The sequence below is a fragment of the Brachyistius frenatus genome, unplaced genomic scaffold (genome assembly GCF_029030835.1).
Source record: "Brachyistius frenatus isolate BFR_SWC_R1_liver_20210118 unplaced genomic scaffold, ASM2903083v1 Contig_255, whole genome shotgun sequence".
Taxonomy (NCBI): Eukaryota; Metazoa; Chordata; class Actinopteri; family Embiotocidae; genus Brachyistius; species Brachyistius frenatus.
The window spans coordinates 204,872-228,147 of NW_027210854.1; the positions used below are offsets into that span (position 1 = coordinate 204,872).

At 42.3% G+C, this 23,276-nt stretch overlaps 1 protein-coding gene across 6 annotated transcripts in view; it reads left to right on the forward strand.

The window, feature by feature from the left end:
* LOC138634242 (diacylglycerol kinase beta) overlaps positions 1 to 23,276 on the forward strand; it is a 178,951-nt gene that overhangs the window by 1,016 nt on the left and 154,659 nt on the right. For all 6 annotated transcript variants that reach the window (XR_011311962.1, XR_011311961.1, XM_069721012.1 and 3 more), the window contains exons 2-3: positions 14,317 to 14,732; positions 18,883 to 18,959. Coding sequence is in view for 4 of the 6 variants with exons in the window: in XM_069721012.1 (XP_069577113.1) it covers positions 14,669 to 14,732; positions 18,883 to 18,959 (141 nt within the window). In the remaining 2 variants the exon portion in view is untranslated. The remainder of the gene's footprint in view (positions 1 to 14,316; positions 14,733 to 18,882; positions 18,960 to 23,276) is intronic.

A 23,276-nucleotide genomic window follows, 5' to 3' on the forward strand; every position in this document is an offset into this window, starting at 1 on the left:
ACATTTCATCAAGCCATTACCGAATGCAGGGTTATTTGTTCCTCGATAGCATCCACCTGGTTGGTGATGAACACGAGGGACTGATCCTCTTCTGTGAGAGAGGGCAGAGCTGTGCGAGTCAGAAGAAGATCAATAGAGAAAAAGAGAGAGGCAGAAACACGATAGAGCGTCTGAGCGGGAGGCTGAATGGATGAGGATCATTCAACAGTGCTGTCATGCTGCCCACATTCACGGTGTGCAGTGTACAGTACACGGCCATGTGTGTGCACACTGCGTGAGGATGTTGTGAGCATGTTGAAATGATGGTAGCACTTGGTGCAGGTCTGTGAAGACGGTGCTGGAAGCCTCCTGCTGAGGACCCATCAGACAGTAATTCATCAGGAGGATTAAGAGATGATCAGTCACCTGTCTGAGCAAGGATCTATGTGATTAGGACCAGAGCAGGCGCACTCCAATTCAAATTAATTCCTTTAATTCCCATAGTGACCCGAATAGAAGATGATCCCGATTACCAAACACCACCACACAAGAAACGTGAACATTTACCAGAGAAATGAAGTGACGGAGGTGTTCACCACATGAATCTTTAAAACCAAACGCACGGCCAAACGCATTATTGTCACTTATTCAATCAGTAGCTCTCAGCATCGCAGCGCCCCTCACAGGTGACTGGAAGCATTGTTGTTAGCTCCGCCATTATGTGCACTGTTTGATGTCCAGGCAGAAAACCTAGATAGGTGGTTCGCTGCTGAGCCTTCAACCCTTCCCACCTTGAGGATTCCTGTACCGGCACAAGATCTGTAATTGAATATATTTCAGCCGTTTTCTGGATTTCATTTTTGAAACAGTGTCAACAGGTTGAACTGGCTGAACGTTGTTCAAACCCATGTTTTGGCCTCTTGAAGGCAGCTTTGTTGTTTTTAAGTCAGCATGGAAAAGTTGTTTATGAGCTTTATGTCACCACCTGGTGATTAAAAGTCCAATAATCACTTTCTTTTAACTGTTTTTGTGTCTTTTAATGGTTAAATTCCCCTCTATGTTCACCAGCTTTACTTTGTGATGTCTGAGCACATAGAGCACAGAGTCTTTTTAGAGCTTTTTCTCTGAAAACAGCTCACTGCTGTGGCCAAAAACTGTTGCTGTGAGAGCAAAAACATTCAACCAAAATCCTAAAGTTGGAGGCTCAAACTTATTATGAAGGTGATGATGTCCTAATCACTGGAACTGACCCATTTTGCATTGTTACAATAAAATTGTCATAAAATGGTGATCATTGTCGCACTAAATAAATTGAAAAAACAACATAGTCATCCAGCCTGTAGTTATTTGTGATGTTCATGTCTAAATAACCACTAAACCTTAAAAGCCAAAAGTCACATCAAGAATAACATCTATTAGATAGATAGATAGATAGATAGATAGATAGATAGATAGATAGATAGATAGATAGATAGATAGATAGATAGATAGATAGATAGATAGATAGATACTTTATTAATCCCTCAGAGGGAAATTTTTATATTACAGCAGCATTTACAGGGCAAAAATATTGAATATAATTTAAAACAAAATGCACATTCTATACAATAAAATAAAATAATATTTAAATAAACTAAACTAAACTAAACAACAGTGCAATGAATTAGAACAAACCAACAGACAAAACAGTAGTGCAAGGGTGTTATTGTTGTGTGATTGATTTGACCAGAGGTGAGTTATTGTACAGTCTGATTGCAGTGGATAGGAATGATCTCCTGTATCATGGAATCCTGTATCAGGAATGAGCTCCTGTATCTGGAATGATCTCCTGTATCAGGAATGAGTGACTGGAATGAGCATGAGCAGGAATGGATCAGGAATGATCTCCTGTATCTGGAATGATCTCCTGTATCAGGAATGAGCTCCTGTATCTGGAATGATCTCCTGTATCAGGAATCCCTGCAGCAGTCCTTGTGACAGCAGAGCTGGATGAGTCTTTTGAAGAACGTCCTCCTCTGTCCCTGCAGCAGGTGGAGAGGGTGGACAGGATTATCCAATATGGACAATAGTTTCCTCAGCGTCCTCCTCTCCACCACCTTTTCCAGACTGTCCAGTTTGCAGCCAATGATGGAGCCGGCCTTCTTAACCAGTTTGTTAAGTCTGTTGGTGTCTCCAATGCTCACCCTCCCTCCCCTCCACCTCTCCCCCCCAGCAGACTACTAGAAGTACAGTTCACTGGCCACAACAGATGGTAGAACATCTCCAACATCTCACTGCACACATTGAAGGATCAAAGTTTCCTCAAGAAAAAGAGTCGACTCATCACCTTCTTGTAGACAGCGTTGATGTTGGTCTTCCAGTTCAGTCTGTTGTCATGGAGACACCAGGTACTTGTACTCCTCCACCATGTCCACCTCCTCTCCCAGAACTCTCAGCAGTTGTGGAGCCGTCGTTTTCCTCCTGAAGTCGACCACCATCTCTCTGGTCTTGGCCACGTTCAGGAGGAGGTGATTTCTTCCCGCCCACTCCACAAAGTCCTCCACTACTGCCCTGTACTCCTCCTCCCGTCCATCCTTTATACACCGTCCACTGACTCCTCCTCCCGTCCATCCCTTATACACCGTCCACTGACTCCTCCTCCCGTCTATCCCTTATACACCGTCCACTGACTCCTCCTCCCGTCTATCCCTTATACACCGTCCACTGACTCCTCCTCCCGTCCATCCCTTATACACCGTCCACTGACTCCTCCTCCCGTCCATCCCTTATACACCGTCCACTGACTCCTCCTCCCGTCTATCCCTTATACACCGTCCACTGACTCCTCCTCCCGTCCATCCCTTATACACCGTCCACTGACTCCTCCTCCCGTCCATCCCTTATACACCGTCCACTGACTCCTCCTCCCGTCTATCCCTTATACACCGTCCACTGACTCCTCCTCCCGTCCATCCCTTATACACCGACCACTGACTCCTCCTCCCGTCCATCCCTTATACACCGTCCACTGACTCCTCCTCCCGTCCATCCCTTATACACCGTCCACTGCAGAGTCATCAGAGAACTTCTGCAGATGTCTTGACTCTGAGTTGTTCTGGAAGTCAGTGGTGTATAAGGTGAACAGGAAGGAGACAGAACAGTTCCCTGAGGAGCTCCAGTACCACTGACCACCGTATCAGACAGCACACTGCCCAGACGGACAAACTGTGGTCTGCCTGTCAGGTAGTCAGTGATCCAGGAGATGGTGGACGAACCAGTTACATGTCAAAGTGTTACTTGTCTCTCTAATTTCATTTCACCATGTCAAACAGAATCAGCTTTAACCTCTGGATCCAGCTGGAACATTTCCAAAACATTCAGTTCAGCAGTAACTCCCTTCACATCACAGACTGTGTATAAAAGTGGACGTAGCTTCCACTGCAATACCATCGAGTGCCACCAGAGGTCGGCTCCAAAAAGCCTCCGGCTCCATAGACTCCCATTCAACTTCTCTCATCAAGTCCAAAGTGAATAAAATGTGTCCATCAGTTATCTCGGTGTTGTTAGCTAAAGTCACTCCTTCTTATTAGTTTTCTGGAGGTCCATCTGAAAATAATCCCTCATTCATTAGAAAAGAAGATTCAAGAAGACCTGTTTTTGAGGGCGTGTCTGTTTGATTGACAGGCCTGTGGTGCAGTCAGGTTACAGCTATCGGTGGGCGGGACGTAGTATCGTCAGGTTTCCAATCAGATCGGTCAGATCCACCGCTGGCTCCTCCCCCAGCTTGTCCAAATATGGTCACTAACTTTGAGGATGCTATTGACTTTATAGTTTATAGCTGTCTCTCTCCATATTAACGTATCTCGTGCGAACAAATTAATTAAAATGTGTGCATGTAATGCTACCTCGTGGCCACGATTTAATTTATTTTTCTCTCCTGAGCTCTGTACATTTGACCTTATTTGTCTCGATCATCACACTTTGTATTGCTGCTTCAAAATTGAATCGTTCCACTGGAAAACCGCACAAAATGCCATCTGGTGCACACGATTTATTATCTCGTGGGCGCGATTTCATTTTTTTTTTCTTTCCAGGGCTCCATACAAATGTCATGTTAGTCTAAAGGTAAAAGTGTTCTGAGTGTCCACATGGTGTCTGATAGTCTCTCTCTGAAGGCTTTTATATTGTTGCACTCTATTATAAACACAGAGACGTTCACTTCCTGCCTTGATATCATGTCAAACTTCCATTCAGTGAGTGCGATTGTCTGTTTCAGACGCTGTTTGACAAGTTAACTACCGTAAAGTATACAAAGGTCCTTATATACGCATTAATGCTGTCCTCAGTACAGCTCAGAGCATGTGGTTTGGTTTTTATCTTTGATCTGAATCAAAACCAGGAATTGACCTTTGCTATAATATTTGATCAAATCCAAATACAGAACATGCTGTTCATGTGATACTGTCATACATTACTGACAATTATTTTTCACCTGAAAGTAAAGATTTGTGACATTACAGTTAGTTTTTGGCTCAATATGCATCTTACACAAGTGACATGTGAAAACTTGAAACCAGCAGAATCAATACATTGAGAACTGACTTTTCAGCCGAGCATCTTGTGTCCTGCATTCAGTCTTCAGGACAAACGATATTCACATTTTACACGTTTTTCATCCAAGAATAATAATTTGATTTAAATTTTTGTGTTTTAAAACATATCTGGAAGAGATATAGTAGTTACTAACAAAATGATGGACGTTTTGCCTATGAAGGGTGTAGATAAAGCTTGGCTCTGGGGAAAGAAGTATTTCATTCATAATGCCGCTTCATATAGATGACACCGATCCATCACAGGCAGAGGAAGAGCCGCTCCCCTTTGAGTACAGTACAGTCAGTTGTTGTGTATAGCTTGGCCTTTCCATCCGACTCTGCGTTTTACACACAATCCCCCCCCAGTTGCCATGACACCCAGACCTTCCATAAATACTCCTGGTATTTGTGAGGCTACATCCCCAGTAGGCTGGAGAACAGCAGAGCTCATCACCATCATAGTGTCCCCTCCAGTGTCATTCTGCGCTGTGGTCGTTAACCACAGTAGATCACCGCACAGCACACATCCATGTCTTTTCCTTACGTTGACAATGGACACCTGCTGTTGGCCCAAAACTGGTAGAAGTTTAGCAGATGTTGGTTGCTGTGAGCTGTGAACACTGAGATTAACTAACGCAGAGAAGATCCATCTTCCATTCTTTAAAGAGGAAGTGAAAACAGGCAGTTGGAACAACAAGGGTTGAGAGATGAAGATAGTCTGGGACAACAAGCAGGAATAGTGTGTGTGTGTGTGTGTGTGTGTGTGTGTGTGTGTGTGTGTGTGTGTGTGTGTGTGTGTGTGTGTGTGTGTGTGTGTGTGTGTGTGTGTGTGTGTGTGTGTGTGTCAGCGATCAGGAGCAGTCCTTTTATGGGTAAAGATGGAGCTCAGTCTGCAGCCCCTAAGGTCATCCATGCAGTTTGAGAATCAGTCACTAAATTTGTCTTGAACTTTGTCTGATTACCTTTGATGCAGCACATTAAATACATCGTACGGAAAGAAACTCAGAAATGTTTTCCACTGCTGGAAAGTGGTTCGCTTTGGGACTAAATTAATTTAGAGAGGACATTTCTCATGTGCTATGTTTGTGATTCCCTCTGTGTGTGTCAGGGGAGGATGTATATTAAATTAAATTAAATACCAAACAGAAATAAATAAGACATTTAAGTCCTGATTTACTAAGATCTCAAATAAAGGTACTAAATTGTGTGCTTTTTCCAAAATTTTGCACATTTATTTTGCACCTGTTTTGTGGGTGATTTACTGAGTAATTGCATCATTGATATCAGGTGCAAATCTCTGTATTTAAATGAGGGTCTGTGTGTTAAAGTGATTCCAGCAATGGAAAACAGAGCGACCGCAAAAGGAAATCTGATCCCATTGGAATTAAGAAATAGAAATATAACAAGAACAAAACCCTTTATAGGAGATTATCAGCAAAAAAGTCAATACTGTGGGAAAAACAAAAAGGAGAAAAAAGTCTTCATAATAAAACGTCAACAATAAAACAGGACGGTAGATGAGATCTTCTAACAAAGCAATCAGCAGGTCCAGATCTTTCTGTGATGAGCAGCTGATGTTTCATTCAGCTCCTGGAGGTCTCGTGAACCTGATGAAGCTACCTGTGAATTCTGCAGGACTCATTCAGGATGTGACAGCTCACCTGAATAACAGGACTGGAGGGAGATCCAAGCAGAGATACGCTGGAACCACCCAGAGGCAGCAAAATGCTGAGTCGGAAGAAGTTCTGACTTTGCTAGTATTTCTTGGCTCCTCCTTGTTGTTGACTGTCAATCATCTTTCAGTTCATTCAATAACTCAGAAATATCATCGCTGGACAAACGATATGTCTGATTAATTTCTTCCTCTGACATCAGAAATGTTTAACGGGTGTAAAACCTCGTTCTCTACGTATTCTCTGGTTTCCTGTGTCTCCTTCAAGCACCTTTTTTACACCTTCAAGCAGAAACATCCAATATTATATATGATGCCGGAAAACATGCAGAATGGACAACGTGTGTTAAACTGCACATTTGAAAGATGCAATCCTCACTGCATGTCGTTAGTAGATCAGCTGGACATCTTTTTGCAGGTGGTGTGAAGTTTGCAGGTCATTTTACACACACAGACCTTCAGTAAATCAGACCCAGGTACACGGTGGTGCAGTGGTTAGCACTGTCACCTCACAGCAAAAAAGGTTCCGGGTTCGAATCCGGTCCTGGGCCTTTCTGTGCGGAGTTTGCATGTTCTCCCTGTGCTTGCGTGGGTTCTCTCCGGGTTCTCCGGCTTCCTCCCATCATCCAAAAACATGCACCTCAGGTCAGGTTACCTGGCGCCGCACTAGTGGCAGCCTGCTGCAGCATCTCCCCCCTGAGAGCCCCCCTGCTGTAGTGAAGACATTTCCCCTCGGGGATTAATAAAGTGTATAAAAAAAACAAAAAACTCCCAAATCTCTACAGGATGTCCTGCATCAACCAGAAGCCAAGTAAACAGTACCTCCAGTTTTTTTGATTGTTTTGATCAAAAATGTTTGATTCTGTAGTGGATTTTCTCAAATATGTTGATGTAATTGACAGCTTTATTGGTAATAAAATGAGTTTTGTCTGAAAAGATGTATTTTATGCAGTTATTACTTTCCACACAGATTCTGCTGATGACTTTTTTTGCGAATAAAATCGTGGGAATTAAAAAAGAATTGCAGCCTCCTGTAAATATTGCAGAGTTTGCTTGAATTTGTTTTCATTAATGCGATCGCAAGATGGTGTTTTTCCGGGAGGCACTTGGTGACATCACATCTGAATTAGACGCAGAGAGAATTCCCAAAGAGCTGCGTTTGATTCCCCAAAAAAATGAGCACACAGAAAGGTTTCTGGTCTGTTGCCTGTATCAGCAGGAGCACATGATGTGTCTACGTCCTGCAAAACCATTTCAAATCCTTTTTAAGCTCATGGACAACAGTTCTGTGTTATGTGAGGTTTTATAAGATTTGGGGAAATATCTCCACTTAAAATGAGCACATCAATAACATGAGGGAATTCCCCTAATTTTGGTTAAAAAAAAAAAAGAAGCTTTTTCAGGAGATCCTTGTTGTCATAATTACAATAATTAATACGAGATTATGATTACTGAATGACTGTATACAGTAAGTTTGGGACACAGCACCAAATCACCACGACACCACAGCTCTCGATGTCTCTGACCATCTGTAACGTAACCTCCTCTCAGACCACCGTCTCCTTCTGTGCCAAACACAGACTGCAGAGAACAGTCTGTACATTCAGTGAACTGAAATGATTGTATAGGGCTTATTTTTCGACAATCGGACCTGTAGCACTCAGTCACTGTCACCAGCCATCCAATCACAGTGGAGGAGGGGCGGGACAAACATGGTTAACCACCGATACCGGTCACTGATTGGTCCATCTCTCAGATCTACCAGACTGTATTCACAGCGAAGAAAAGTAAAGCTGTGAGCGGCACTCGGTGCAGACGGACTCGAGCGCACCTGCGAGGTGCATGTAATTCTCAGCAGGCGGGCAGAACTCGACATGATACCCGTCAGGATATCTGCATATATAAACTGTGGACAACAGAAAGGGAACTCTGTTTTACGGTTCATGAATCACTGAACATAAAAACAACCAGCTGTAGTCTCTGGCCGTCTCTTCTTTACCCTTTGAACCAGTATTCCTCTGAGTGTTGTCATTTCATCGTTGACTCTGCTGCTCTGCTTCACATGATGTAACGCTACCTTGTTATTGATGGAGGAAGAGACAAGGCGCCATGGTTTGACGTGGCTGATGTCCTGAATGAAAATGTGGCAAAACTCTTATCATTTAATAAATGAGATCGCATAGAGGCGTGAAGTGAGATTGTGATTTAATGAATTGTGCTGCCCTAGTTGACAGTGCTTTTGAAAGTACTGTCACTGTCAAGGGAAGGGCGAAGGTCAGCACTGCAGCTTTAAATGCTAATAACTTAGCAGTTTGAAAATGTTTACTTAACCGCTTGTTCAAAATGTGTTAGTGTCTTTGGCATTTTATCAATCGGGTGGTTCCTCTTAACAACCTCTCTTTATAGTTGAAGTACTATAAACATATTCTTCAGCATCTTTGAACACTACAAAGAGCCTAATGAGCCGTTACAGGCACTGAACAAAGCAGAGGGAACCTGCCATATTATTCCAGTGATTCAAGTGCCTGAATGACTAACACTGAAGAAGTGCCCCGCTTTGGTCTCCAAGGTGAAAGAATTAAAACCTCAGCCCACACGCACTTCAGCTGTTTGATTGGCTCGTTTTAAAGAAAGCTCTGAATGTGCAGGCAGCACTGCTGATGTGGATTTCAGACACACACAAACACACCCACACATGAGAATGCAAATCTAACCCCGAGCAGACAGGAGCAGCTGCAGGTGCTTTACAGCCACCGACCAGGCTGGACAGTTCCTGGAGAGTATGTTCCATTTCTGTGACCCACACTTGTTGATAAAGGGGTATACAGGATTCATGACATTGCTGTTAAATTTCCTGACTTTGGCAACGAGGTGTTAATTGGGTGAAGTATGTGCCCCTATTATAAACATTTACATTTAAGATGGGTGTCCCAGGCCTCATTGCAGCCTGTGTAACGTGCCACTGAGCTCTGGTGTCGATGAACATTTGAGGAATGATCCAACAGTTTTAATGAGAATGTGAAAAAATAAATATGGGGCACCAAAAGCTCTGCCAAGAAATTTGAGCTTCACTGAATAATAATAAATAAAACTGCAAGCAGTGATATGCGGGCTTTGTCGCTGCGTCCGTCAGGGAGCCAGCGGGTCGGGTTTGTACGCAGCTGTGGTGTTCACCACGCCTGATGCATGTGCCAGGTTTGATGAGGTTGCGAGCATCCTTTGACCTTAAACAAACAACTTCAATTGGCATAACGAAACGTCCAACTTTGGAGCATCCCCATGGCGACGCTCGGGCGTGCCAATTCATCATCAATAACGTGTAAACACTATTCCTACCCGATTTTATGTCGATGTGATCAACCAGCTGGAAGAAGCATGTAAAAGTATGCAACATCTCATTTCATGTTGCCAGCAGGTGGCGCTATGACTATGACTGAATATGACCATGCAGATGTCTTCAGGATGGAACTTTTATCAAACATGTAAAGTTTTAAGAAGATCGGAATATGTACATAAAAATTACAGCAACTTGTAGTTTCATGGTGTGACGGCCATTTTAAGCGTCTCATCCACCGTTCAAAAAGTACACGACCTTTTAACTTCTCATCCCAAAGGCCTGAAGACCAAATTTCAAGTCAGTCCAATAAATTCTGTTGGAGTTCGTCAAAGTACAACATGTGTAACTTGCCAAAAAAATGCAAATTCCTGTTGAGTTCAGGTCATGGTACCGGAGACTTTTTTGTAGACGTAGGTATGATACACGTGTGCACCAAATTTCATACATGTAGGTGAAAGTAGGCGCCGGTGCTGCAGTTTAAAGGGTGCTAGCGAGCTATTTGGCCACGCCCACTCACAAAACCTATACAAAACGTAAATTTTTGTCACGATTGACAGGTGTGCCAAGATTCACAAGTTTTTGAGTATGTTAAAGCTGCCAAAAAGGCAACTCTTGTCAGAAAAATAATAATTCCTTGAATTATGAAGGTGCCTTCGCACCACTCGGGTCCGAATAATTAACGGAGGTTTCTCCAGTTGTTCAGTTAGCTACCGACCCAGTTATAGCGAGATGTCTATATTTAGAAGTGCTTGGATCGTGACGATTATCTCAGTCCTGTGAGTGACTTGTGTTTGACACAGAGAAGCTGCTGTGTGGATGCTTTTATCATACGGTCGCTCAGCCGTCTGGTTTCCAGCAGCAGACCGTGAAAACGCTCCACTGCAGCTATTTAGACACTCTTCCTGTAGCGAGGGCCTGCTTAGCCCACAGTTTCCTGCTCAGCCCTCCTCAGCGGGATGTCGGTCACAAACACTGTTATGCTGAAGCAAACTGCTTCACAACTTACAGTTCTGCCCTTTGCTTTTGTTCTCCTCTCTGTCTTTTCCTCTGTGAGCATAATTAATGTGCCTGTTTACCTTCCCTCCTCTTCAGTGGTATCACTGTAATCATCATCACTATCCTAATTTGGCAGTCCTGCTCTCCACACACGCTTTATGTCTTGGAACACTTCCTGGTGGTGAATTTCTGGACATCAGACTGGAGTTGTGTTGGACTTGATTGAGTGGTAATAAAAAGATCCACATTTATCTTCCTGCGAACATAGTTCTAGTTCTAGGAATTTGGGTGAGTAGTTAAGATATTTCTTATCTTCGTGTTACGAAGAAAAAGTTGAAATTAAAACAATGCAATATTTTGCAAATCACATAAAATCATATTTAATTGAAAATAGACCGAAGACAACATATCAAATGCTGAAACTGAGAAATTATATTTTCATGAAAAATATATTCTTATTTCGAATTTGATGCGGGCGAAAAAGTTATGACAGGGTCAACAAAAGACTGGAAAATTTGTCTAACGCTGACAACTAATCAGGTTACCATGGCAACAGATCAGTAACATGATTGGGTATAAAAAGATGATTTCAGAGAGGCAGAGTCTCTCAGCAGTGAAGATGGGGAGAGGTTCACCACTCTGTGAAAGACTGTTTGGGAAAATAGTTCAACAATCTAAGAATAATGTTCCTCAACGTAAAACTACAAAGAATTAGTGGATTTCATCGTCTACGGTTCATAATATCATTAAAAGATTCAGAGAATCTGGAGAAATCTCTGAACACAAGGGACAAGGCTGGAAACCAATATTGGATGGTGGTGATCTTCGGGCCTTCAGGCAGCACTGCATTAAAAACACACTATTCTGGAGTGGAAATCACTGCATGGGCTCAGGAACACTTGTGAAAACCATCGTCTGTGAACAGTTCAACGCTTCACTCATTCATTCAACTCTTTGCTAGAAAGCTAATTTCTGATTAATTTAAGCATAATGTTAAATTATTGCTTCATAAATTCAAATGCTTAAGAATCCACTTAGTTTGTTTACACTGAGAACACATGCTCAGTTTCATCTCTTCACTGTAACCGTAGTGATCTGTCTCTCCATATCTGCTGCTCTTTGTTGTGTGTCTCTGTGACATCACAGCTACACGGTTGCCGGGCAACCTCATGAACCAAAAGGAATCCCTCTGGTCATAGGGGAGGCACCGCACACTTGATTGGCACATGCTGTGCTTCTGTCACACACTCACTGTGTATACATACAGACCCGTGTTCCCTTCACGAGTGACATCACTAAACATGTGAAGCCCATTAGAACATGCAGCTGTCGCCCAGGGCAACCAGGAAGGAAACCCTTTTAAGTGGAGAATTATGACACAGTTTCACTTTTAAACACTGGTTGATCGCGTGAAAGGAAAAAGTGGAGGTATAAATCCACCTAAATATCTTCTCTGGAGCAGCAAAGGTTTTGAGATGTTGATGATGTGCACTTCCTCTGCAGTTGATCATGTTAGTCGTCCTGTGCCGCTGCACTTCAGCGCTGTCGACCGGATCCCAATCTCACTTCAACATACTGCTGTTTACAAACTAAAGAACTCACAGGTCATTTCTGTTTAGTTTTTAATGAATCTTTGAAGGCATAATGTTACATTTTTGCTGACTATATCTAAATCTAAAACACTTTTGTTGAAATTGTATATTATTACTAATCAAATATTTTTCAGTATTTTGTCATATCGTCAAGAATATCGATATCGCAAAAAATATCCAGATATATGGTGATAGTATCTTAGAGCCATATCACCCCTCTAGTTAGTAATGTGTAACTCACTTTAAGAAGTCTTTTCTTTCTAAGAAACCTTGAAAATGCAAAGGTTCTTCAAGGGCTCTTTAAAATGGTTCTGGCTAGAAGCGCCGCCCCTCCAGTAGAATCCTTTTGGTGTGAGCACCACAAACCAGTGTACTGATTTAGTTGGTTCAGGATACACTGAGTTACATTTGTTAAATTCATGTGAATGGCATAACTGATAAATCTGAACTTCCCAAAGGAGCTGTAAATATATTACTGTACTTTCAACTCTCTTTAGTCTGTTGTTTCCAAGTCTGTCACCTGAACATATTTAGTACGTTTTGATAAAAAGAAAGAGTTACCACAATAGTATAGTTTACTTGATTAAAAACTATAAATTGAGTCTCATGAAGTCACTCTGTAGCCTTCACTTGTCTCCTCCTCAGTGTCCTGACGTCTTCATCACCTCACTATGAATCTCTTTGTTCATATTTCACTCTCATCTTCCTCTTTCCCCTCAAACTCTACTGTCCGTCCTCCCTCCGTGTGATAGAGATGCGATCTCTGACAGCACCTTTAAGGTCAGTCGGGCACGGAGAAGTGAATCCAAAGAATTTGAATGGTTGAAGGCTGGACATTTACAGGTCAAAGACAGGACAAGAATATTATAACATTCATCTTAGTAACATAACGGTGACATGAAATCTGAGTATTCAGGTTCATAAATTGAGAAATTAAAGTTTTATCTTCGTTATAGAGGATTAACCAATCATCAACCAGCAGTGATGTCATCGTTGGTTTGTGAACGTTATGAATCCTCCAGTTCAGATTCTGTCCGTCACCAAAGTTGCTAGTTTGGAGCGGTTTGGAGCAGGAAGTGACCATATTTGGACGAGCTGGGGGAGGAGCCAGCGGTGGATCTGACTGATCTGATTGGAAACCTGACGATACTACGTCCCGCCCACCGATAGCTGTAACCTGACTGCACCACAGGCCTGTCAATCAAACAGACACGCCCCCAAAAACAGGTGTTCTTGAATCTTCTTTTCTAATGAATGAGGGATTATTTTCAGATGGACCTCCAGAAAACTAATAAGAAGGAGTGACTTTAGCTAACAACACCGAGATAACTGATGGACACATTTTATTCACTTTGGATTTGATGAGACAAGTTGAATGGGAGTCTATGGAGCCGGAGGCTTTTTGGAGCCGACCTCTAGTGGCACTCGCTGGTATTGCAGCTGAAGACACTTCTGCTTTGGTCTCATTTTACAGACCTGAAGCTACGAACACTTTTAGTTACAGTCTGTGGTTTTGATATAACTAAACTCAAAGGCTGGCCCAAAAAGATAATTTTGTGGTCATAAGTGCTCTCTAGTGGCAAAACAAAGTAACTGCACTATAGAACTGTGAGTTGTATACAGCCATGTGATCATGAACACCGTGAGCAAAGAAATGCTCGGCTCTACATCATATGCAGATGCAAAAAATATCACAGTCCTAACATTAGTGATGAAGACAAGTAAGGTACATGAGCAAGTAGTATGAAACCATGGAGGCAGGTGGAGACCACGGCTAACACAGTAGCATCCACTCAAGCAGCATTAAAAACATAAAGCGCTGGAAACCAAAACTCTAGGAATCAATTATATCTGAATATGAGGGTTCCATATAAGTAAAGGAATGATTTGACTCACGTTTATGCATCAAAGTATGACCTCATCAACTACGGCAAGTGCACAAGGACAAAACTCTCAACTATAAATTGCCTTAACCAGATGATAACGTAGAAACAGTCGACTTTCTGATACTCCTCTTCCTCTAAAAGCACTTTGAGATGTTTGTTTGTGTTTTGACTGCTAATATGAAGCCGTTCATACACAATATATTTTTTACTTCAGAGACTATTGATGACCTCATTGATGTGTTATGTTTTCTCTCCTCTCCTCTTCCTCTCTTCTGTTTTGCAGACCTGCTGAGACACCTCGTGCCGTCTCTGAGTTGAGGACCAGTTAAGGTCGATTTGTGGACGTACGCCTGACTGGACTTTATTCTCCCTGCCGCAACACGCAGCTGAACCATATCGCCGAGTCGACGAAAAGCAACAACGTTTTGTATTTTGCGACTCATGATGACAATATAAATATTCAGTTAAACATCATCTTTCCTCCGTGCGAAGTGTTCATTGTGAAGAGGCAGAGATGACATCCCAAAACTTATTCGCCTTTGTCTCATCAAACAACTCGACCCGAGGATAACCGTCAGTCCCCATAGCGACGCTCGTGGACCGACAGGCAGCGCGGCCCGCCGGCTGCAGACAGGATGGGAGACAGCTGGGTGTGTCTGAGCCCGGCGGAGTTCGGCCAGCTGCAGCAGTACAGCGAGTGTGAGCACCCTCCATCTAAAACACAGATGTCTTTCAGCTCATTAAGACTCAGACGTGTGTGTGTGTATCCGATGTAAAACTAAATATTGTGGTATTCATGCTGAAGGTTTCATGCAGCATTCAGGAGACTTTTATGACTGCTTTACATTTTTCAGACTTCTGGTTGTGTTCAGCACTTTTTAAGATGTTCTGACATCTAACTTTTCATTTTGTCAATTTAACAAAACATAAAGCTGCCAGGAAGCCAAAATCCAAAAAGTCCAAGTCAACATACCTGTGCTTTACTCTAAGTTAAATGTAAATTCCAGGGTAAATCAATAAGTTCCCAGATTACTACTCATGTGGCGGGGAGCAGCAGAAAAGTAAAAGCTTAGTAACTTGGGTCCTGATGAGGAACTGGTACAAATTTAGTCACTCCATCACCATGTGAGTTCTGGTGTTGGTTCAGTGTTCTGGTTCTGTGATTTCTCCGTGAACATGACCAGAGGCTTCACGTCAGGTTTACCATCAAACTCTGGAAATCATCAACGGAGACTCTGACGATGCTTCAGGAGGTCTGAGACCACGAAGACACCTGGAGACGTGTTCTTAGAGACGTTCAGGACGTCTCCGTCCAACCCTGGAAGAAGAGCATCAGGAGAACCAGCTGGTTTTCTTTGAGGGTTGGAGTGAAACCACGGAGCTCTGCTGGACCTTCTGAGACATCCGAGGACACACGGTCACTTCTAATGACCCAAACTGTGTCGCCATGGCAACAGGGTTCTCCAACATGACAACACAATCGTAGCTCCTCACCAGGTTGGTTTCCATTAGACTTCTCTCTGTTCACCAGAAAGTTTTCTCAAACTTTGATATTTGCTCTGATCAAGTTTCAGGTGTAAAACATCGCAGACGCTCCAGAACGCTGCTCACAGAAACATGATGATGATCAAGAGATGATATTTGTACCAGTTACTCATCAGGGTTTTATCTTCCTGCTCCTCCATGTACAAGCAGCAGTCTCTGCACTTATGATTTAGCCTCGTATAGTGACACTATGATTGTGATATTCTCAATGTATTTAGAGACGAGTCATATTTAAACCTGCAGCACGTAGCTTTCTTTTCTCTGTTGGTTAGAGTCTGTAGAAAACACTGATGACATCATGAACTCCACAGGAAACGACTCGGCTGCTTCTGTCTTGAATGCTCGATGAATTAAATAGAAGCATTAAACTCCCACAGAATGACCGTCTTCACTGTCACAATGGGAGGAGATGTTTAGCTTTAGCTGATTAGCTTTCACCTCATCAGGTCCGAGCTGATTGGACGTAAAGCAGCTTGTTCATTTCAACAGGCTTATAAAAGCAGTCTATTGGTGATGTTGTGAATTTGATAGCCTCTACCTTTTATAGGTTCAGGGATATAACGATCTGTGACATTAAGAAGGAGAGCAGGACTTCAGCCGACATGATTCCTTCATGTTGTTTTTCAGAACAACCGTGGCCGGCGCTTCCCTCGCTGAGCTGTATTTGTTAGTCAAAGGAGCGTCTGTCTGTCTGACTGCTGCTGTCTGTCTGTCAGTGAGGAGGATGAACTGTGTTACTCTCAGCAAGGCATCACTGTCCTACAGAGGTGCGTGAATAGCATGCAACATGTTAGCTTCACTAGTCCCAGGGACGAATAGAAATACTAAGATCAGAAGGAGTAACTGATTGAATTAACACCTTTTCTCTCTGTTCTCTATATTAACACAAAGTGGTTTTAAGCATCGATCCAAGCATCCTTGTTCCCTCCATATTTAATGCAGACGGTCCGTCAGGTCACGTGTGCGCCGCAGTTTCTGAGCAGCTTCATCTTCCAGCGGCGGCGTCAGATGTGTTTTATCTTCCTTCCTCATTCAGTCATGTTTCCTTCATTTCTGTTCTTCTATCAGGTAAACGTTGTTAAATGGCTTCTTTTTTTTATCCGTTGTGTTCATGGTTGTCATTTCCTACTTTGTGCTGCAGCCTGCAGACAAAGTTAAAACAGCTGCTGAGTTTTAATCATTAAAACATGAATCCTGTTTATTGTGGCACTATTTCACATCGTGTGTCTGCAGCAGCAGGAGAACGTATTTCTTGTCCAGATTTAAAGAGCACGGCGGTAGATGCTGATGAAGTGAAGCTTGTTACGACCAGTAGTTTACACATGGGTGTTTTATTTTGAAAACTTTCCCGGAGTTTTATTTAGTTTTCTCGACAAACTTCCTGCCGATCCGATCTGCTCTGTTCAGATCGCCGCGGTCTCCGAGCGTCTTCCATCACAAACAGACTCGCTGTCTATCATTAGCGTGGCGAGACGCTGAGAGACGGGCCGCGGTGCCGCCGGAGACACGGAGACGGGCCGCGGTGCCACCGGAGACACGGAGAGACGGGGCAGCCACTTTAATAACGGAGATTCACTCTGCGTTCAGAATCACACACTATTTAGTTTTACTTGTAGTACAGACTGCAGCTACCTTACAAAGTACGTACTGTTGCATGTAGTATGTACATGTAGTATGTACATGTATGTAGGACAAATTACTGCATCATAGAAATGTGACCTTTGACCCACTTTGTCACATCCGTTGCGATCTGCAGCGCAACATTTGAAGTAAAAAGAAAAAGGAGGCGAATTGGAATGAGTACGCTTCCTTTGAATGTCTCTTCTTGTTCTTGTTCTTCTTGTCCTTCTTCTCCTTCTTCTCTTCTTGTTCTTCTCCTTGTCCTTCTTCTCCATCTTCTCCTTCTTCTTCTTCTCCTTCTTTTTCTTCTTCTCCTTCTTTTTCTTCTTCTTCTTCTCCTTCTCCTTCTTCTTCTTTTTCTTTTTCTCCTTCTCATTTTTCTTTTCCTTCTTCTCCTTCTTTTTCTTTTTCTTCTCCTTCTTCTTATTTTTCTGCTTCTTCTTTTTCTTCTTCTTCTCCTCCTTCTCCTTCTTCTACTTCTCCTTCTTATTTTTCTTCTTCTCCTCCTTCTTCTACTTCTCCTTCTTATATTTCTTCTTCTCCTTCTTCTCCTCCTTCTTCTTCTTCTACTTCTTATTTTTCTTCTTCTCCTTCTCTGGCTCATTCGATGTGACGTATCTTCCGCTGCAAAGGATTGTGGGTCAGAACAGCTGGAGTGTGAAGCTGACCTGCAGACTGCAGAACAGGACGATATAGTAGAACATCCTGGTACTTCAGGTCTACGAGGTTTAACATGCTGAGTATTGGGACGTCCTGAATCTGTTTCTACTGAACAGTCTGGTCATCTGGATGCTGGAACTCTGGTTCAGTCCAGCAGGAGAACTGCTGGAAAATATCCTTCAATGTTCCACATTCGTTAACTTTAACGTACATCGTTCAAAACTCCTCAAAGTTGACATGTTTGATACCAGTTGTGTTGTTTGGCGCCCTAAAGGTGTGAAATCAATCAAATCAACGAGCATCGCTGTAAGCAACCACACCGAGGTGAAATCTAAATGTTCAGCAAGCCCTGTTGAAAAGTTGTAAACCCGATCGTTAGCTTCATTATTATTCAGCAGAGTCGACTTTGATGTTGACTGGTTTGATGTCACGTGAACATTTTTCCTTTATTACAGTCAGTTATAATCAACATACTTGTTATTTTATTTTGTTGGTCCTACTTTGAAATCAAAACATGAGTCTTAATGTGAGTTGTGTTAAAGAACTATGAATACGTGTTTGGCAGTAATCAGAACTGTTCACACTGACTGGTTGAAATGAAATGTTGGAGGACTTCTTCTTGAACGTGTTTGTAAAGCTGCCTGCAGGGATCAGCAGCAGAACGTTGCAACACTGCAACGCTGACCGACTGGACCCAGAAACACCCTCAACACAGGACATTTCATGTCTTTACTGACAGTTTGCAAAAAAACCACAACAGAGATGGTAAAAAGCGTGGCGACCAGGCAGAACCAGGACAGTCTAAAAAAACGGCCAAACATCAGTACCAAACGGGACGGTACTAAAGGCTGCTCAACACATGTTGCTCTTCCTATTACAGATACGTTTTTAGTTTGCATATGTGATGCACCATATTTATTGAGTTTTCTCCAAAAGATGCTCAACAACATGGTGCCGGGCCGTCCAAACTACATGAGTCAGAGCTGTAAACGTAAGAATAACTCTGTTTTGTGTTTCTCTGCAGACTCCTCAAAGAAGCTGAAAGATGTGCTGGAGGAGTTTCACGGTGAAGGAGTCCTCTCCAAATATAATCCTGAGCAGGTGTGTGGACCCCGACTCCCTCTTCCATCATCCATCATAGGCCTTCGTGTCTTTCTGTCATATTCTGGCTGCTATTCTCTTTCTTTCTGGCACTTGGACACAAACACATTGTGACGTCATCCGATGCTGAAGCTCCTCTAATGTTGGGTGATATCGATCATCGAAATGCTGAGTCATCCACCGACACACGCTCAGCATTAAATGTGCCACCTGACATCAGCTCCCAGCTGTGTTATAGACTGAACAGACTTCATTTGGACTTTTGACAGTGTCACTAATTTTTAGGACCCGAGCACCGAGTGGAGCGAAGGCCCTGTTGTAAAGCAAGGACTTATTATTGTCCTTCTGAAAAATGAATATCCTTTTTGGCTTTAAGATGCTCAGAAACTCATGAAACTTTGCATAAAAATTCAGCTCCCATGTAAATGGAAGTATTTTATATGTTCTGGCCATGGACGTCACAAAATGGCTCGCTACCGCCCCCTAAAATGAGATCTCGAGGCTGCTTTCACCGACATGAATGAAATTTGGTGGACGTGTGTATCATACGTACATCTACAAAAAAGTCTCTTGGCACCACGACTTAAACTCAACAGGATGTCCACCATTTTTTATTTAGTGGCCATTTTGGCGATTTGTACGTGTTGTACTTTAACAGGCTCCTCCTACAGGTTTTATTGGACTGTGCGAGCGTTTCACCATGAAATTAAAGTTGCTGTAATTTAAATGTAGATTGTCTGATCTTCCTCAAACTTTACATGTTTGATAAAAGTCTCACTCTGAACACATCTGCATGGTCATATTCAGTGCTCATCATAGCGCCACCTACTGGCAACAGGAAATTATATTTTTCATACTGTCAGGTCAGAATAGCCTGAAGACGTTGCTGATGATATAGTGAGAAGACTGTGTATTTGTCAAAGGGCGTCACCATAACGATGTGACGAAGTTTGATGTTTAGCCATGACACATGAAGGTTTAAGGTGAAAGGATGCTTGAAACCTCCTGAAATGTGGCACTTACATGAAGCATGGTAAACTCCATAATCTGCCGGCTCCCCGATGGGGGCAGGTGCTCGGGCCCGCATATCACCGCTTTTTATTTTAGGTTTGACTCACATTTCTATGCTCACATATTACCCATGAACACTCAATATGAACTTATTAGCTGACTTGCTTAGCAATTGTCAACCAAATTACATAATTACACCATTTCATCAGGTGTGACACATACAAGGATGAAATTTCAACTAATTTCATCCTTTTCTTTGCTTTTGTCCTCTGATAGAAGTTTTGATAGCAGAAGTGGAACAGACCTCTATACAGCCCTACAAACTCAAAACACACTCACCAAATATTTCAAACTGTTCAAATGTGACACAAAGCTAAATTCACCCAGAATGACAAACAATCACAACACAGTAGACTGTGCTAAAGTGGCCAATGAGCCCTGATCCGAGTCCTGTGGAACATCCATGGAGAGACCTTCAACCTTGAGTCTGGACAAGTAACATTAACTACGGACGGGAATTTCAAGCAAAACTACTATTCCAAATTCGCTCTGCACTATTCGATTTTTCTTTGAATATTCACTGTGTGTTCTTCTTCTCCTGATGTTATTTAATGCGGCTGGCAGGCAGCTTTTAGGCGCATTACCGCTACTTTCTGACGGGAGTAACGCATCACAGCTAGGCGCCAGTAAAAATAGGGGAAATAAGGAAGAACGAAAGTCGCATGTACTTATTGATTTTGGAGATTAAAACGACTATTCAAATATTCGAAATCCGTGATCCATCCCTAATTTAAAGTGCAACTTAACTGGTTGGCAAAGGCATAAAACAGCAAGGCGGCAATTCTAGTTTTACTCATGTTTTGTGGTTCTTATTTTTATGGCACACTTTGCACTTTTAAGTAAATATTGTTTAAATATATACATTCCAAAATTCTGTGAAAATGCTAAGTTTTTAGTCAAATCACCACTGCTAACAAACCGTTCTTTTAACCGTGACTGCACTCAGTCTTGGTTTTATAATTGTAGTTGTAATGATGATGGTCCTCATATCATAATGAAATATTCATTATAATCGAATCCATCTTTCATGAGTGGTTTATTGTGCCTAAACCTTAACCAAAGTATTGTCACCTTATTGAAGGGTCTGTTACTTGTTTTCAATGCCAATTTTTAACAGTTTATCTTTGGCATACTTTTTCTATCCCAGTCATGTGTAATTTGGAGGTTGTGATTGATGATGGTGATCAGCCCCAACAAACCAGCTCCACAGTTACTGCAAGGGTGAATGTATTTATAATTGTAGAACTAATTAATAACATAAATATATATAACATTCAAATCAGCATTTATTTTTCACTTTGGCAGACTCTGACGCGTGGTCATCAGATTACTTCGTATTTCCACCTCATTTTCCTCTTTGTTCATCAAGTTTTGGATCAGCATGACAACAACTGTGTGAAAATCAGTTCCTCTTTTAAAAACACACGTTGGCATTTTTTTTTTAAATGATAAGCTATATTTAGCAGACCGAGGATGCCAAGTTTTTACCCCCTCTTTGTTGGTTAAAGTCTGGCCGAGCCAGTCTCAACTGAAGTGGTGATCATAGAATAACACTCGCATGCTTTTAGTGTGATAACGTCGTACTTCAGATGGACAGATCCACTCAGCCGGTCTGGGATCTGCATGTACAGCCGACATTCAAGACTATCTGTCAAAATATGAATGCAGCTGTTTGTATTTCCTGATATCTACAGTGTAGGATGTGAAAAGTCGGTGTGTTTTCTGTGGCTCGTGTGCACATGATCCCCTTGTGTGAACCTGCTGTGCTGCACACACACAGCAATTAAAACCTTATGGCTTGTTTGGCCAAAAAAGGAGAAGTGAGTGATATGAATAATGTCTGGCAGGCCTTTGGAGGTTGTTGAGCTGCAGGAGGATCCTCATCACGACGTGTTCTTCAGTTATAGCAGCTCCAAACAGAAGCGTATTAGAAGTATATTTGTCTTGACGTGCAGAAGGGATCTGCTTTACTTTGTCCTATTTTGATGTGAATCGAGTGGTTTCTGTGAAGGAAAGGGTTTTAATAGACACCACAGTCTGATTACATTTACAGGTTTTATTTGCATTCACTTGCATCCATCTGTTTAAAACCTACCCGAAATCTTGACCACGTATTAAACACGACATGCTATCTTTTCTCCGGGAGCACAAATAGACAAATAGTTCAACAGTAACAATAAGATTAACTTTATTGCTGAAAGGGTGATTTAGGTCTTAAATTGTGGGGATTTGGGAGAAAACAAAGTTTATATCATTGAACAGTGAGAGCTGAGCTTTGTTAAGAAGTCCTGGATGCTTCAGGAGGAGGAGACACGGGAAGACCACAGAACTAATGCACCGACTTTAAAAAAGATTGTTTAAATTCTTTGGCAATAATGTCAAAGCGTTCCTGAAACATTGTGTTCACAGTTACCTTGACCTTTGACCTTTGAGCACCAAAATCAGTTCTGTAGAGCCGTACTTAAAATATGAGCAAAATTAGAAATTTCTTTCAAATATCTCGTTTGTGACCATGGGTCAACGTGAGGTGACAATAACTTTGACCTTCAACCACTAAAATGTCATCAGGTTGTTGTAGATGATAAGGGAATTTTACGCCGAGTAAGTTTGAAGAAATTCACTCAAGGTGTTTTATTGTGGGGTATTGCATTTACAAGAACAAGACGGATGGATGAAAGGAACGTGAGGTCACAGTGACCATGAACTTTGAACCCTAAAATTGAATCAGTTCATTCATCTTACCAACTAAATCTTTTTGCCAAATTTGAAGAATTTCCATCAAGGAATGCTTGAGAGATCGTGTTGACATGGGACGTACGTACATATGTAAGGGTGGACGGACACCCGGAGAACAGACTGTCTCTGGATGTGGATATCACACGAAGGCATGAAAACAAAACACACTGAAGTTCAATAAAATGCATATTAACAAGCCACAATGCATCTGGGAAAAATTCCCTTTGGACAGGTGAAAGAAACTCCAGCTGTTTGGCAAGTCCCATCACCAGGAAGAACACCAGCGCTCCTGGAGATCATGGAGCGTGCCTCGGATCTGTGCCGGGAACAATGACATCTCAAGACTGTGAATGTGCCTGAGGAACAGATAATGACTTAAAGTCAAAGCTGAAATCACCCCGAATTGTCACAATTCACAGGAATCAAGGCTCAAACGCACGACACGGAGACGCCAGGTTTAAAGAACTTTACTTGGATCAATGGACAAGGTCCATTAAAAGTACACAGAAG